The following is a 14,489-nucleotide window of genomic DNA, read 5'->3' as shown; positions in this document are numbered from 1 at the left end:
CTGATGTTCTGCTGCCCACAGTGGCAGTGGATACAACTTTCTCAACCCTCGTCTGTCATTGTCTTGTGCAAGTTGCAATCACAACTACTCAAGTGTTTTTAATTCTGTCATCCTCTATTGGCTGCTGCCATAAGCTTCTGCTGATGGTTTTCCAAAGAAAAGCTCTTCTAATAAAAATGATGGCTCTTTTTTTCAGCGGGCAGACCTGAGAGTTGGGAATCAAGGACCCAAATAGTATGCATCATTGCCATGGTTTAGTGGACGCTGATGTCTGCATGCATGTCCCTACAAATTGGTTATTGCCCATACACCAAGAAAAGTGCGGTTGTTTCTATTTTTTGGAAGTCAGATCTTTTTGACCTTCAGTAAAAATACAAAAGCCTTGCTCTGTTTGCAGTGAAAGACAGCATCACATAGAAGGCACTGGCATTTTGGCAGTTGGAAAGCCTTTCCTTTTGAATTACACTTGAGGTGCGCTTACATTCCTTTCAGGATCAGAGACTATTACCTCTGCCCCCTGGTGAGAGGTTGAGTGATGATTCCCACAAAGGATTTTGGAAACAGGTTTCCCTCCTGGGCACCCCTGCCAAGCCACTGGAACATCTCTCTGTGAATAATTCTTTTCTTCCTGCCCAAAGTGGAGAATATCTTTAGAGAAAGAGTGGAAATGAGTTTAAATAAGTAGACTGCAGCTGGTTTATATCTGGCTATTTAGGTCGTTTGAATATTGTGGACAGTGGGTGTGTGCAGGTGTGTGTGTGTGTGTGTGTGTATTTGTGTATGTGTGAACAGTCACTTAACATCCAAAGCTTTTAGTAGTAGTCTCTGTACTGAGGGTTCTCCTGAATCCTTCCCAAGTGTAAAAATCTTTCTTGATGCTGTTTCTCAATCTGCAGCCTGAGCCACCCTCAACCAACAAGTGGCAACTGGATAAATGGCTTAACAAAGTGACATCCCAGAACAAGTCTTTTATTTGTGGCCAAAATGAAACACCGATGGAGACGATTTCTCTGCCTCCTCCAATCATCCAACCAATGGAAGTCCAGATGAAAGTGAAGACAAATGCCAGTCAGGTCCCGGCTGAACCCAAAGAAAGGCCTCTCCTCAGTCTCATTAGGGAGAAAGCCCGTCCACGGCCCACTCAGAAAACTCCAGAAACAAAGGCTTTGAAGCATAAGTTGTCAGCAAGTAGTGAGACAGTGTCTCAAAGGACAATTGGGAAAAAACAGCCCAAAAAGGTTGAAAAGAACACCAGCATTGACGAGTTTACCTGGCCCAAACCAAATATTACCAGCAGCACTCCCAAAGAAAAAGAAAGCGTGGAGCTTCCTGACCCACCAAGAGGCCGTAACAAAGCCACTGCCCACAAACCAGCCCCTAGGAAAGAACCAAGACCTAACATCCCCTTGACTACCGAGAAGAAGAAGTACAGAGGGCCTGGCAAGACTGTGCCAAAGTCTCGGGAATTCATTGAAACAGATTCATCTACATCTGACTCCAACACAGATCAGGAAGAGACCCTGCAAATCAAAGTCCTACCTCCATGCATTATTTCTGGAGGTAATACTGCCAAATCCAAGGAAGTCTGTGGTGCCAGCCTGACCCTCAGCACCTTAATGAACAACAGTGGTGGCAACAACAACTTATCCATCAGTAACGAAGAGCCAACATTCTCACCCATTCCTGTCATGCAAACTGAGATTCTGTCCCCTCTGCGAGATCATGAGAACATGAAAAACCTCTGGGTGAAGATTGATCTTGACTTACTCTCTAGAGTACCTGGCCACAACTCCCTCCATGCAGCACCTTCCAAGCCAGACCACAAGGAGACTGCCACAAAACCCAAGCGTCAGACAGCTATCGCCGCTGTGGAGAAACCAGCCCCTAAGGGCAAGCGTAAGCACAAGGTAAGCAGTCCAAAGTGGCCTGCCAAGTGCTCGTGAGCAGTGGCTGTCGGTTGTCTGACTTGATCTTGAGCTTCGTTTTCAAGGAAGCCAAGGCAGCGCATTGCAGATTTTGGTGGAGGTGATGACGCTTCCTATGGGAAATGCAGTATTTGACATAATCAGAGAGGTAATACTAGGAATGATCTGTAGCCAGTGGCAAGACTGTCCATAATGGCAAAGGAGGGCTTATGATGTGTGGGAAAGAAAAATACGAAGAAAGTCTCCTTACTTAGGCAAGGCACCCAAGTGCCCCCAATGTCTAAATGCATTTTCTAGGGCTTATTCATTTCTCTGGACAAACATTAGCATCTCCACAGCCCAGTTATAGTCTGAGTGTCCAGGGTCCTACCAACCACATGTTCTGCCCAGCCTGCTGGGATCACTGACCTATGTGAGGCTTGACTTGGGAATATCTTACCTCCAGAAGTTTAGGGATGAATTCCAAGGCTGTAAATTGTACTCATAAGGGGAAATCCAGAATTGCCCTTTTCATCTGAACTATATCTAGAGAGATGGTTTGGTATCCAGTATGCTCATGATGTTGATATTCAGGTAATCTTATTTCTAAGACTGTCACAGTGGCTAGAAAGGTGGGTTCCAGTCCTCCTTTCTTCTGTCCCTTTCCAGGAAAGACTTAAGATTCCTCACTGAGTCACAGCCCCCACTGTGGACAGGCCATCCTACTGACTAGGATGCTGCAAGAATGATTGCAGTCATCATTCAACTTGACTTTACAAGTTCCAAAACAAAGGGTATTCTCTCTGGGTTGCCTACGAACATACCTAATGAGAGTAGAGTTTGAACATCCCAAATCTGAAAATCCAAAATCCAAAATGCTCCAAATCTGAAACTTTTTGAGCACTGACATGGGACTCAGGAGAAATAAATGTTCATTGGAGCATTTTCCGATTTTGGATTTTTGAATTTGAGATGCTCAACTGGTAAGTTTAATGCAAATATTCCAAAATTCCAAAATATTCAAAATCAGAAACACTTCTGGTGCCAACTATTCTGGGTAATGGCCACTCAACCTGTATTCCAAAATAGAGACCAAGAAGTCAAAGGCCTTTGCCCTACCACTGATTCTCCACACTTAGTGATGACAACGGTACAACCACAGCTGACAGTGTACCTTCAGAACAGCACACGCAAAAGTCCGAAGGTGTGCTTTGAATGTGATTCATTTCCTTGCATGGTGTTCATTGTATAAGCAACCTTTAGATGTCAGCCACCATCCCCATGCTGCTTGGACAGGGTTTATGTCACGTTTAAGTTACAATGTTAGTTTCTAAACTACTCATTTATGGGGGCACTGTTGATGGGAGAAGTGCCCAAAAATTGTGTTAATAGATTCTCTTTACTGTTGTTGTGAGAGTCCCATGCCACCCAGTCTTTACACAGAGGTTCAGATCACACAGTTCTCCTCTCTCAAATGTCAACTTCTTGGTAGGACTAGGCGAGGCAAGGTTGATTGCTTTTCTGTTTAATCAAAGGCGCACATTTAACCTTCCTACCTAATGTAGACATTGAAATAAAAGCAAACTATGTATCTTGCTCATTTTTTAGTGCATAAAACATAGTTGTCTGAATAGTGCCATGTATTTCAAGCCCTGTGTATTTTTTCCCTGTTAAAGCCAACAGAAGTTGCAGAGAAGATTCCTGAGAAGAAGCAGCGCCTGGAGGAGGCCACGACTATCTGCTTGCTTCCTCCTTGCATCTCACCAGCGCCCCCTCACAAGCCTCCCAACACTAGAGAGTGAGTTTGCCCTGTCTCTGTATGATGGCTTGGTATGATTGTTCGGACTCCTAAGAAATCCTAATTGAACCTGTTTAGGGGATCCTGCCCCAGAAGATTTAAGGTAAAAAACAGGAGTCTCTCAGTCAAGGCCTGACAGCTGTCCCTGGCCACTGGTCTAACAAGGGTGTGATAAAGGGTGGTCAGCTGGCCACTGGTCTAACAAGGGTGTGATAAAGGGTGGAACATAGGCTGCCAGGTTTGGAGTGACTCCATGAGCTTTTAGCAACATTTCTTTACTCCAAGTCAGATTGATCACTAAAATCAGTCTAAACAAAATTTGAGTACTCAGTAAAGCGTAAAAGGAAACAAAGAAATTAAGAAGCATCAAGAGAATCCCTATCACCTGCTTCTACCCAACCTTCAGTTCTGATGGTGATTACTCAATCTCCCTGGAAAAGTAACTCCCTGATCTTGACAGGATGAGGCAGCTACTTCCTCTTTGATGTCATTACTTAACATTGATATGAAGCTGGAGGACCAGTAGCTATGTCTGGAGTGCCGCAGAAGCCAGGGGAATGAAAAATAAAGTCGGCTTTCCCTGACACGGAAGTGCCCCAGGAGGAGGGCCACTCCCAGACAGCTCATCTCTCTGGCCTCCCCAGACATGTCATTCCAAGGAGGTGGCACCTCGTCTCCCTTCTCTCTCTGTGTGGAAGGTTCCAGAGTCCAGCAGGAGGCCTCCTGGCACCTCCTCACTCCAACAGCTTGAGTCTTCTCCAGAGAAGTCCTGCCTTCTGCTTCTGCCAAGCATTGTGACCAAGTTCTTTCTGTCTCATAAATATCACTTAACTAACAATCATGTCAGCTACTTGAACCATTCTGTCTGAGTAATTATTGCCATAAATTCATTCAACGTTTGAGATTACTTTCATGAAAGCCCAGTTTTGGAGCCTATTAGCAGCCCAGAGCAGAGAACAGTCTGGCTAACTGCTGCTAACAATTGATTTCACAGATTACTGTTTAACATCAGTGATATGGCATCAATCTGCTACAGATAAGATGTCAGAAATAAGTTATCAGCTTACATTTGTCTGAATCTTTCTTTTTTTGAGATGAAAGGAAGGAAAAGATCAATTACCACCAGATCTGGTTTAACAATTAGGAGATTTGGGTCCTGGGCTGCCCCCTCCCTGAGGATCAGTAGCTATTGGTGAGGTGCATCTGTATTGTCTGATATAACTTTGCTCTGAAACATCCCTTCACATACACACTTGGAGTTCTGAGAACTAGAGACCCTTCCAGTGGAGCAAGCTGACCCCTTCACCTCAGGGTGGACCAGGCATGTGAGGAGGCATGCTCCCCTGATGGTCAGACATGGTCATTTCAGGGCCCTCCTCCTTTGTTTGCAAGGAAGAAGGGCCTGTCACAACCGTCAGTCCCCACTGCTACACTCTCTAGGTGACCGGTAGCGTATCGCTTTCCCCAGTTTATAAAAGAAAGATGACCAAGTATTACATAAAGGTCTAGTCATTTGAGTTGGTTCTTACCAAATGTCATGCTCAGGATTGGGGTCCAGCCCCAGCTGAGGTCTGAGGGGAGTGGGTGGATATGGGGCAGGGAGCTGGAAGAACACTCAAGAGACAGCAGGTAAATGAGGCATAATTTTATTCAGCAGCTCCTTCACAGGGTGAGTGTTACATCTATACACTACACAAACAGTAGTGGCTGAGAGCCAGGTGGTAAGCTTCTCTATGTTATGTCTACATGGCTGTGATTAATATAAGACATGGGACTGTACGCTTGTGCCCAGATCACTGAGTCATCTAGGCTGTTTACCTCAGCCTATGTCTGCTGCCCTGTGCCTGCTTGGCTTCAGTACAGCCATGTTCCTTACACCAAATGCTGTCTTTAATCCACTGTCTTTACAATGTCTTTACTTTTCTTGTAGGTGGGAAAGCAGTGTTTCCCTTGTAGCATTTATCATTCACAAAGGGCCTCAATCAGTTTCTTATGCCCACCAAACAGATGTGTTTCCTCTAGAAAACTTTCTGGAGTTGAGGAAGAATGAAGCAATGACTGGCCTCTTAGGGGTCTACTCCTGGGAACCCTCTCCCCAAGCTTTGCTCCTTTGTGCTTTATTAACCTTTCAAACAAAGTGGTAGACAACATTCATTTTTCTAAATGACTTTTTAACCTAATAAAGATGCCACATCGGACTATGACAGCTCTAATTCCCCATAGTTCCACAGATTCTCCTGGAATCTCCCCTTCTTCTTTAGAGCTGGTACCATCAGCAGGGCCTCTGAGGAATTAAGTGCAGGTGGCGATGCCCTTCTTTTGTCTCCTATTCTCCTCTGGCCTATTGCAAGAGGTACCCCAAGAAGCAAAAGCCGTGTTTTAGTTGGAAGTCATAACAATGACAGAGTGGTCTCTAGAAAATGCTCCCTGGGTGTCTTTCACCAAGGAAATCTTTCGAGACTCCATAGTTCCAGGTCACGACCAGGCAGATGTAAAGGGGGACAGGTCACTGGTGCTCACTGTACAGAATGCACTGAATTCCCGCTGGTTGTTTCAGTAGCAGATGGGCAGGCATTGCGTGACTGTAGTTGCCAATGGCAAATTAACTGCCTCTCAGAAGCAGCTCTTTCCCCTGCAGCCCCAAGTTCCTTCTCGGGCAGCTCAAGTAGTGGGGGAGTAGTTACAGCTAATGAACCACTGTTCACCTCCTGTAGATACCACAGCAATTCTTGACATCTGCACATATAAATTCCCAAAAGCCTGGTGGCTTTGTAATTATTACACTTAATGTGATCTGATATTTGTGGAGCTTCCTCATCGACAAGAATCTTAATCCGTATGTTCACCATCATTTCAATCAGGCATCACTGCTATTGTGAAATGGTTATGCATGTGAAAGCAATTTTTAAAATCCATTGAAAAGCATCTTTTAATTAATTTTAATCAATTGAGGTAATGACAGAAACAGTTGTGTTTTTTCAGTTTCGCTACATAAAAGATATTAACACATGGCCACATTTGTGAAACAAAAGATGGAGAAGATGACAGGTATTACAATTGGCGAATTTGCCACAATGGAGGTGGGACAAGGAGGCTGCATTGGCTTCTATTTCAGGAAATCAAACCACTTGAATGCTTGTTCATCTTTGATTTGTTGCTTTGAGATATTGTAAATCTATATTTCTAGACACTGACTGAAATTGACCAAGAGGAAAACATAAATTCTTGTTGACTTAATCCGCTATTGAAAATTGTAGTCAATAATCATGAAAAATAAATAGCTGCACAGTGCAATATTAGTTGTCTAAGAAAAGATTAAAATTCAAGTAACCTTCATTGATTAGTCTCAGACAGTAAGTAAAATGAAAATCCATGACCCAATTACCATGTTAAGCAGCTAGCATAAGGTTTCAGTTTTTCTGTTTTATTTGAAGTCTCAGACTATTTGATGATGCCCATTTAATGAACAGATAAATCAGTTTGAAAGCACGGGAGCACTTTTAGAATTGCAGATGTCTGGTGTGAATATGACAAAATAATATTTTTCAATGGAGTTTTGTAAAGTGGAGTACATCAGTACTTCAATGTAACAATTTCAGATTAGAGGCTCGTTATGCCTTGGCGTTGGAGTAGAACATTCGTATATACAATTTGCAATGTGTGTCACAATACTATTTAGTGCATTATTTATTTCTAAGTAATGTATAAGCATAATATTTCTTAAGAAAATATTCTTCCACTGATTGTTTATTGTGCCATTTATTGCATGATTGTGCAGTTAAGTCCTGGGGCAAAGTAAGTAGGAACCGTCCTGAAAAATGATGGGATTAAAGTCTGCATTGTATTTTCCATAAAAATCTAATTAACAGTAATCCTGAAAAGTTGAAAATCTCCTACTGTAGCACACTCCATTAGACATTTACATTTGTCATGGAGTTCCGCTTCAAAGACATTAGTTTATTCTTGGATACATATGTATGCATATATCTATATTTATGTAGAAAGATATCTATATCTATATGCATTTTTATATATACTCTTCACCATAGGTTGAGGGATAGCAATTCAAATATTACTTCAGCTGACAGTACTAGCATCATGGGGAAAATCAGAATAAAGAGAAATAAGACTTTATAACACCCTACACTTCTTGTTTTCCACAGAAATAATTCATCCAGGAGAGCGAACAGAAGAAAGGAAGAAAAACTATTTCCTCCTCCGCTTTCCCCACTGCCAGAGGACCCTCCACGCCGCAGAAATGTCAGTGGCAGTAATGGTCCCTTTGGACAAGACAAAAACGTCTCCATGACTGGACAAATCACATCTACCAAACCTAAGAGAACCGAAGGCAAATTCTGTGCTACTTTCAAAGGGATATCGGTAAATGTAAGCATCTTAGAAGAAATATTATAATTGTCAGGTAGCAATGAGTTAACCCAGTTCATCTAACTTGATCATTTGGGGATGTTGCAGGAGGAAGGGAGGAAGAAGCAGAGAAGAAATATGAGAAGCGGGTGTAAACAAATACACAAACTCTCCATTATTTCTCTTCGTATAGTGCCTTGTATATTGTCACAAATAATTAGGCATTATAAATAATACAGATGTCATTATGACAATGATAATGCTTAAAAGAATCTGCAAAGTCATTTTCGCAAGGGCTAAAATCTCCTGGGGAAACATGATAAATATATAAATATTTGCTCCTAGAAATCTATCATCCTTCTTAGGGAAATCACTAGGTTTCTCTGATAGGAGTGAGCAACAATGTCTCTTCTTAGTCCATTCTTTCTTTCTATTAATGATTTCAAATCTAGGAGACTTGTGGTATAATCTTTGCCTTAGCCTGCGAGTTAAGACACTTAACTCTTATAGTGCCAGCACTGCATCAAATTTTCTCTGTGACTCTGGGCCAATCATGAAACATCTCTGAGATCATCAAATGAGTGGATTTGACTAGATGATCTATAGAGCTTCTTCTAGCTCCGAAAATGTTTACAATTTTGTGCTCGCAGAGTCTTCTCTATTCCATTTAGGCATGAAGTCCTGTTTATTGACTCAGTGGGTGAGCGAGTGTGGACAGATGACATGTTTATATAACTGATACGGTCATGGCTGAATTCAGCCATTTCCAGTCAGATGTGCCAGGACCGACATCAATGCCATGTGTGGTGGATGTAATGTTTCAGGGTTCTTGCCACATATCTTGGCCATACAGACAAATGACACTGTCTTGGGCTGATCTTACTGTTTGGTCTAGGCCAAGCTGGCTCTGGCAGTGGAGACATGGAGCTGGCTTCCAAGTTTCTTATGGCTCTGTTTCGTTTAAAATGTTTGGGTTGAAAAAAACTCTTCATTTTCTTCATATCCATCATAAAAATTTGCAGATGCCTAGCTTCTCGGCACATTTATCTCAGTAAGATCTAGGTGGTAAGACTTATTTGGTATTCAGAAGGTCCAGGATCAAGCGTAAAAGATCCACATAAATATAAGAAATACATTTCACATTTGACTTTTATCTTTAAAGTGACCCTGTTGACTATGGCAAGTGTCCATATATGTGTGCATGCATGCACTCAGCAAACACTGAGGGTACTGGGCTGTGGGATGGAGGAATAGTATCATAAATCAGAGATGGCTCCAGTGCTCAAAGAGCTCTCAGTCTAAAGTGAGCAATGAGACATGTGCTCAAAGGGCTAGAATATAAAATAGCTGGTGATTGGTATCTTAGGGCAGGGATAGAGACAGGTCTCTGAATGGTCCAAGGAGAGTTAAAGCACATCTGCACTTCTGGCTGTAGGTATAAGGTAGTTCTTCTGGCGGAGGAGGCATTTCTTGAGTTAAGTCTTAATAGATGAGTAGGGTTTAAAAATGAAGGGAAGTGGACAAAGAAAACGTGGTCTATTGATACAATGTAATATTATCCAACCTTAAAAAGGAAGGAAATCCTGTCATATGCTACAACATGGATCAACCTTGAAGACATTACGCTAAGTGAAATAGGCCAGACATTAAAGGCCAAGACCATATGATCCCATTGATATGAGGTCCCTAGAGTAGTTAAATTGATAGAGACAGAAAGTAGAATGGGAGTTGCAAGGGGATAAGGCAGAGGGTAAACTGGGAGATATTGTTTAATGGGTACAGAGTTCCAGTTTTGCAAGATGAAAAGAGTTCTGGAGATTGGTTGCACAACAGTGTGAATATACTTAACATGACTGAACTGCACACTTAAGAATGGTCAAAATGATAAATTTGGCTGTGCGCAGTGGCTCACGCCTGTAATCCCAGCACTCCGGGGGGCCAAGGCGGGCAGATCATGAGGTCAAGAGATCGAGAACATCTTGGCCAACATGGTGAAACCCTGTCTCTACTAAAAAATACAAAAATTAGCTGGGCATGCTGGCACACACTTGTAATCCCAGCAACTCTGGAGGCTGAGGCAGGAGAATTGCTTGAACCCAGGAGGCGGAGGTTGCAGTGAGCCGAGATCACACCATTGCACTCCAGCCTGGCGCCTGGTGACAGAGCAACACTCTGTCTCAAAAAAAATGATAAATTTTATTATATGTGTACTTTACCACAATTTTAAAAATTTTAAAATGTGATAAAAATAATAAGTGGCAAAAATTATCACAAGGTGGTAAAAAAAAAGGGAAATAAATGAATGGAAGGCTTTTTGAAATCTAAAACTTCACATGTACCAAATCAGGAAAGTGAAAAAAGCAGGGGCATGTTCAATTCAGTTGAAAGTAAGGTTCATGGAAGGGAACAGTTGCAACTGGGCCGAAAGCTGCAGCCAAATCAGGTAGGGCTTTGAATGCCAGCAAAGGAGCCTCAGCCTTGAGTTTGCATTTGAGTGCGGGACAGACAGATGCTAGTAACTTTGTTCAGAAAGTTCAAGCTAGCAGACAGCAGATTGAGGCCGGAGGGAGAAGCGAGCTGACGGGTTGGGAGTCCACTCAGGAGACTCTTTGGTAGTCTCAGTGAGAAGCCATGAGGGCCTGCATTTTGAGGCTTTGAGGAAGAAAGGGACAAATTCGAGAGATGTTGGGGAGATACATTTAAAAGGAGTAATTAACTGTAATTAGCTAGTAATGTTGAGGAAGAAAAATGACAAATTAAATAGAGCAGTAGTTTTCAAGAAGAGTTTTAGGAGCATTATCATTTTTCAAAATGAAGTAATTCGCACAACTTCAATATATAAAGCTGATTAAAGCAGAGCAGCTCAGATGGAAGGAAAGGTGGGGAGTCCCTATTTTGCAGGGTTCAGTGCCCCTAGCCCAGATACTACTGCAATTCCCTGGGTAACTGTGCCAAACTCGTTTGGAATTTTTTTTTTTTTTTTGAGACAGAGTCTCGCTTTGTCGCCAGGCGCCAGGCTGGAGTGCAGTGGCACAATCTTGGCTCACTGCAACCTCCGCCTCCCAGATTCAAGCAATTCTCCTTGCCTCAGCCTCCTGAGTAGCTGGGACTACAGGCGTGCGCCACCACTCCCAGCTAATTTTTGTATTTTTAGTAGAGACGGGTTTTCACCATGTTGGCCAGGATGGTCTCAATTTCCTGACCTCGTGATCCGCCGGCCTTGGCCTCCCAAAGTGCTGGGATTACAGGCGTGAGCCACCGCACCCGACCCAGTTTGGAAATTTTTTATCAATATGGAGAAATTCTGCTTTGATGATTAGGGAATACCATCCTGCCATCAGCAGGAAGAGGGAATTGGTTTGATTATTGATTTGGTTTGTGAAAAATTTGAGGTCCTAATGACCACGTTGGTGGAATTGTCCTAAGATGGTCACTGTAGGCTGGAGCTTTGGAGATTGGGTAAAATTGAGGTTTCCATTTGGGTGTTACCTACTTATTGTTGAATCTGTGCCAACAACATACAAGATTCACAGATCATATCAAGAAAGAAGAGAACTGAGAAGTGAACTTGGGGAATACCAACCTTAGGGAGATACCAACTCAGAAGAGCAGAGGGAAGAGCAGGCACCCTGGGAAGCATGGTCAGAGAGAGAACAGTCAGGAGAGTCCCACAGTTGCCAGGGGTGGGAGGGCAGAGTCGGCCACTTGAACACAGCAGGTGATCTCGTGATACCACACTGTCACATAATCTTACCAGCTCCTTTCTCCATCCTCTCTATAGCAATGACAGTTCAAAGCAAAGCCCTTGTAAGGTTCTTACTCATTTGATTTTGGACCTGGCAGAAATGAGGCTTCACCATCCCAAGATTTCAAAACAAAATGGAGACACACGTGGCATTCACTTAGCCAGAAACCAATCAAGCGCCTCACATGAACAAAAGGGCTGCTTCAACCTCAGTTCAGTCAGGGCACGGATAACTAGAGTACAATTTCCTGGTATTTTCTAGACTGTATCTGGTATTTTGCAGAGTGACCTGAGGATGTTACTTACCCTGAAGAAAGCTTCTGGGCTGGTTCCCTTATCACAAATACCCACATCAGGGTCAAGGGCTTTATTTAATGTCTCTATGTCTCTCTCCCTCCCTTTGTCCATGCATCTCTTCCTTTCTCCCTCCCTCCCTCCTCTCTTTTCTGTATTCTTCCTTCCCTTCCCCCTCACATTCACCATTGGATTTAGCCCTTTGCCATGGCTGTCTTAATGGTGGAACTGTGTAATCGCAGCATCTGATTAGGTTGGTGTTTGGTATCATCATAGAACAAAAGCTGTTGATTCATGGTGTTCATAAAATATCCAGGGTCACCTATTTATACTCAAGCTGTGTGAAGTATTTTCTTTTCCTTTTTTTTTTTTTTTTTTTGCCTTTTTTCTTAACGTGCTTGACATTCAAAGCATTTATGAAAAGATGTTTTGAAAAGCTGGAACTAATGGAAACTGTTTGTCCTCCTTTTTCCCAGGAGGGAGAAACTCCAAAAAAGGCAGCCTCTGCCACCGTCACTGTCACCAACACTGCTATTGCCGCTGCCACTGTCACTACTACTGCCATTGTCACCACCGCTGTCACAGCTACTGCCACCGCCACGGCCACCACCACAACTACTACCACTACCATTTCCACCGTCACCTCTACCATCACTACTGGCCTCATGGATAGCAGTCACTTGGAGATGACGTCCTGGGCGGCTCTGCCCCTTCTTTCCAGCAGCAGCACTAATGTCCGGAGACCCAAGCTCACTTTTGATGACTCGTACGTTGTTCCTGATTATCGTGGACAGTTTGGAGCAGTGAATGGGGGTGGGGGCAGCATGGCTTTTCTACTGCTATATATATGTCACCCTAAATAAGACCTCAGCATCAGCTCCTATACCCTTAAAAGTATACCCCCTCTCCCCGCTGCATACACTGTCCCCACCAAGAAATGTTTTGGGCCCATTTTAATCATGCAGCATTGTTACTGTTCCAAAGCAGGTGCAAATGCAGGTTGTTTCATCCTTTGTTATCCACATCCTCACGTATAACCAACACGCGGGTTTATAGCCAGGTTTTGTTTGATCTATTTGGACAACTGTAATGGTTGGCATTGGAGGATGTGGTTATTTATCCTAATGGGCCATTATGTACTTCAGATTTCATTTACAGTATTAATTTAAGATTGGTTATGATATGAATGGCAGCATTTGTCTGCCTTTTTCAAGGCATTATTTGGGAATAAATTTAGCAGAAAAGGTTTGATGATTCAGTCTTTTAATGAAAAGATGAAGCACTGGTTTCTGAAAGACCTCGTTTTGTTGATTTAGGGTTCACAATGCTGATTATTACATGCAAGAGGCTAAGAAGCTGAAGCACAAAGCTGATGCACTGGTAGGTTTCCTTTTTCTTGTCGCTTTGTTTCCATTGAGGATTTATGTTTCAAAAGAAAACAAAGAAAGCACTTTTCCAAACAGATTTTCAGTAGCACAGCCCACACCTGCCTGGCAACACATTGCTGCCCTGGCATAGGGAGATTGGAACTGGTGAATTACTTAGCTCTGTAATTCCCAAAGTTCTCAGGGCTGTGTCAGCTTGTCATTTGTTTTCCCACTGTTCTTCCCCTTACCCCAACTTCAGAGGCTAAATGGCATATACCATTGTCATATCTTTCAAGTGAATTTGAAATGACTTATGAAACGTCCCTGGAAAGGATGCTCTCCTTGGGTCCAGTAAACCAGAACTCATGTGGGAATGGGAGAGTTGTTGAGAGCTGTCTAAATGTCCCCAAACATTGGCTTTGGGAAAACTAGACCTGAGGAAAAAGTCAGCTCCTTGCTGCATTTGATGACATGTTTTCAGAGTGAGCCCCACAGTTAAGCTGGGACCCCAAGCAGAGAAATGAAATGCTGTCATCTGGATTTCCTAAGATACTTTGCCCAGCTGTCTCCAAGGGTTTTGGCCACCTAGATCAGTGATATGCTCAACATTTTGAGTTGTTTGATTTGGTCGAGGCTCCTAACAGTGGGTCTCAACCACACATCACATTGGGAAGCTTTATAATAACTCTGATGCCTAGCCCATACCCCAGACCAATGAAATCAGAATTTCTGGGACTGGGACCCAGGAATGAGTATTAAAGCTCCCCAGGAGATTCCCAAGTGCAGCTACTTGAGAACCATTGTTCTAGGGAGTGCCTAAATCCAGGCTTCTCACTTTGACTAAACCCCATTGGGTTAAAAAAATAACATCCTCAAACATTGCATTGTGTCCAGCTAGGACTTAGTTGTCCCAGTGGTGTTTAATATTGGGAATGCTGTGATGAAATACCCTGACTACTGTGTGGCCAACATCAACTGGCCATGGTTCTTATATCTGTCTCTTCTCTGCTTTCTGT

General features: G+C 43.0%; 1 protein-coding gene across 6 annotated transcripts in view; it reads left to right on the top strand.

Annotated features, from left to right (window-relative positions):
* The window catches only part of AFF2 (ALF transcription elongation factor 2), a 485,376-nt gene that overhangs the window by 445,530 nt on the left and 25,357 nt on the right, over positions 1 to 14,489 (top strand). For all 6 annotated transcript variants that reach the window (XM_064360746.1, XM_012467114.2, XM_012467112.2 and 3 more), the window contains 5 exons: positions 897 to 1,907; positions 3,581 to 3,702; positions 7,866 to 8,088; positions 12,583 to 12,872; positions 13,423 to 13,486. In XM_064360746.1, coding sequence (XP_064216816.1) covers positions 897 to 1,907; positions 3,581 to 3,702; positions 7,866 to 8,088; positions 12,583 to 12,872; positions 13,423 to 13,486 — 1,710 coding nt within the window. The remainder of the gene's footprint in view (positions 1 to 896; positions 1,908 to 3,580; positions 3,703 to 7,865; positions 8,089 to 12,582; positions 12,873 to 13,422; positions 13,487 to 14,489) is intronic.

The sequence above is a fragment of the Aotus nancymaae genome, unplaced genomic scaffold (genome assembly GCF_030222135.1).
Source record: "Aotus nancymaae isolate 86718 unplaced genomic scaffold, 86718_ANA_hifiasm-v0.15.2.pri h1tg000004l, whole genome shotgun sequence".
Lineage (NCBI taxonomy): Eukaryota > Metazoa > Chordata > Mammalia > Primates > Aotidae > Aotus > Aotus nancymaae.
This window is presented reverse-complemented; position numbering and strand designations above follow the sequence as displayed.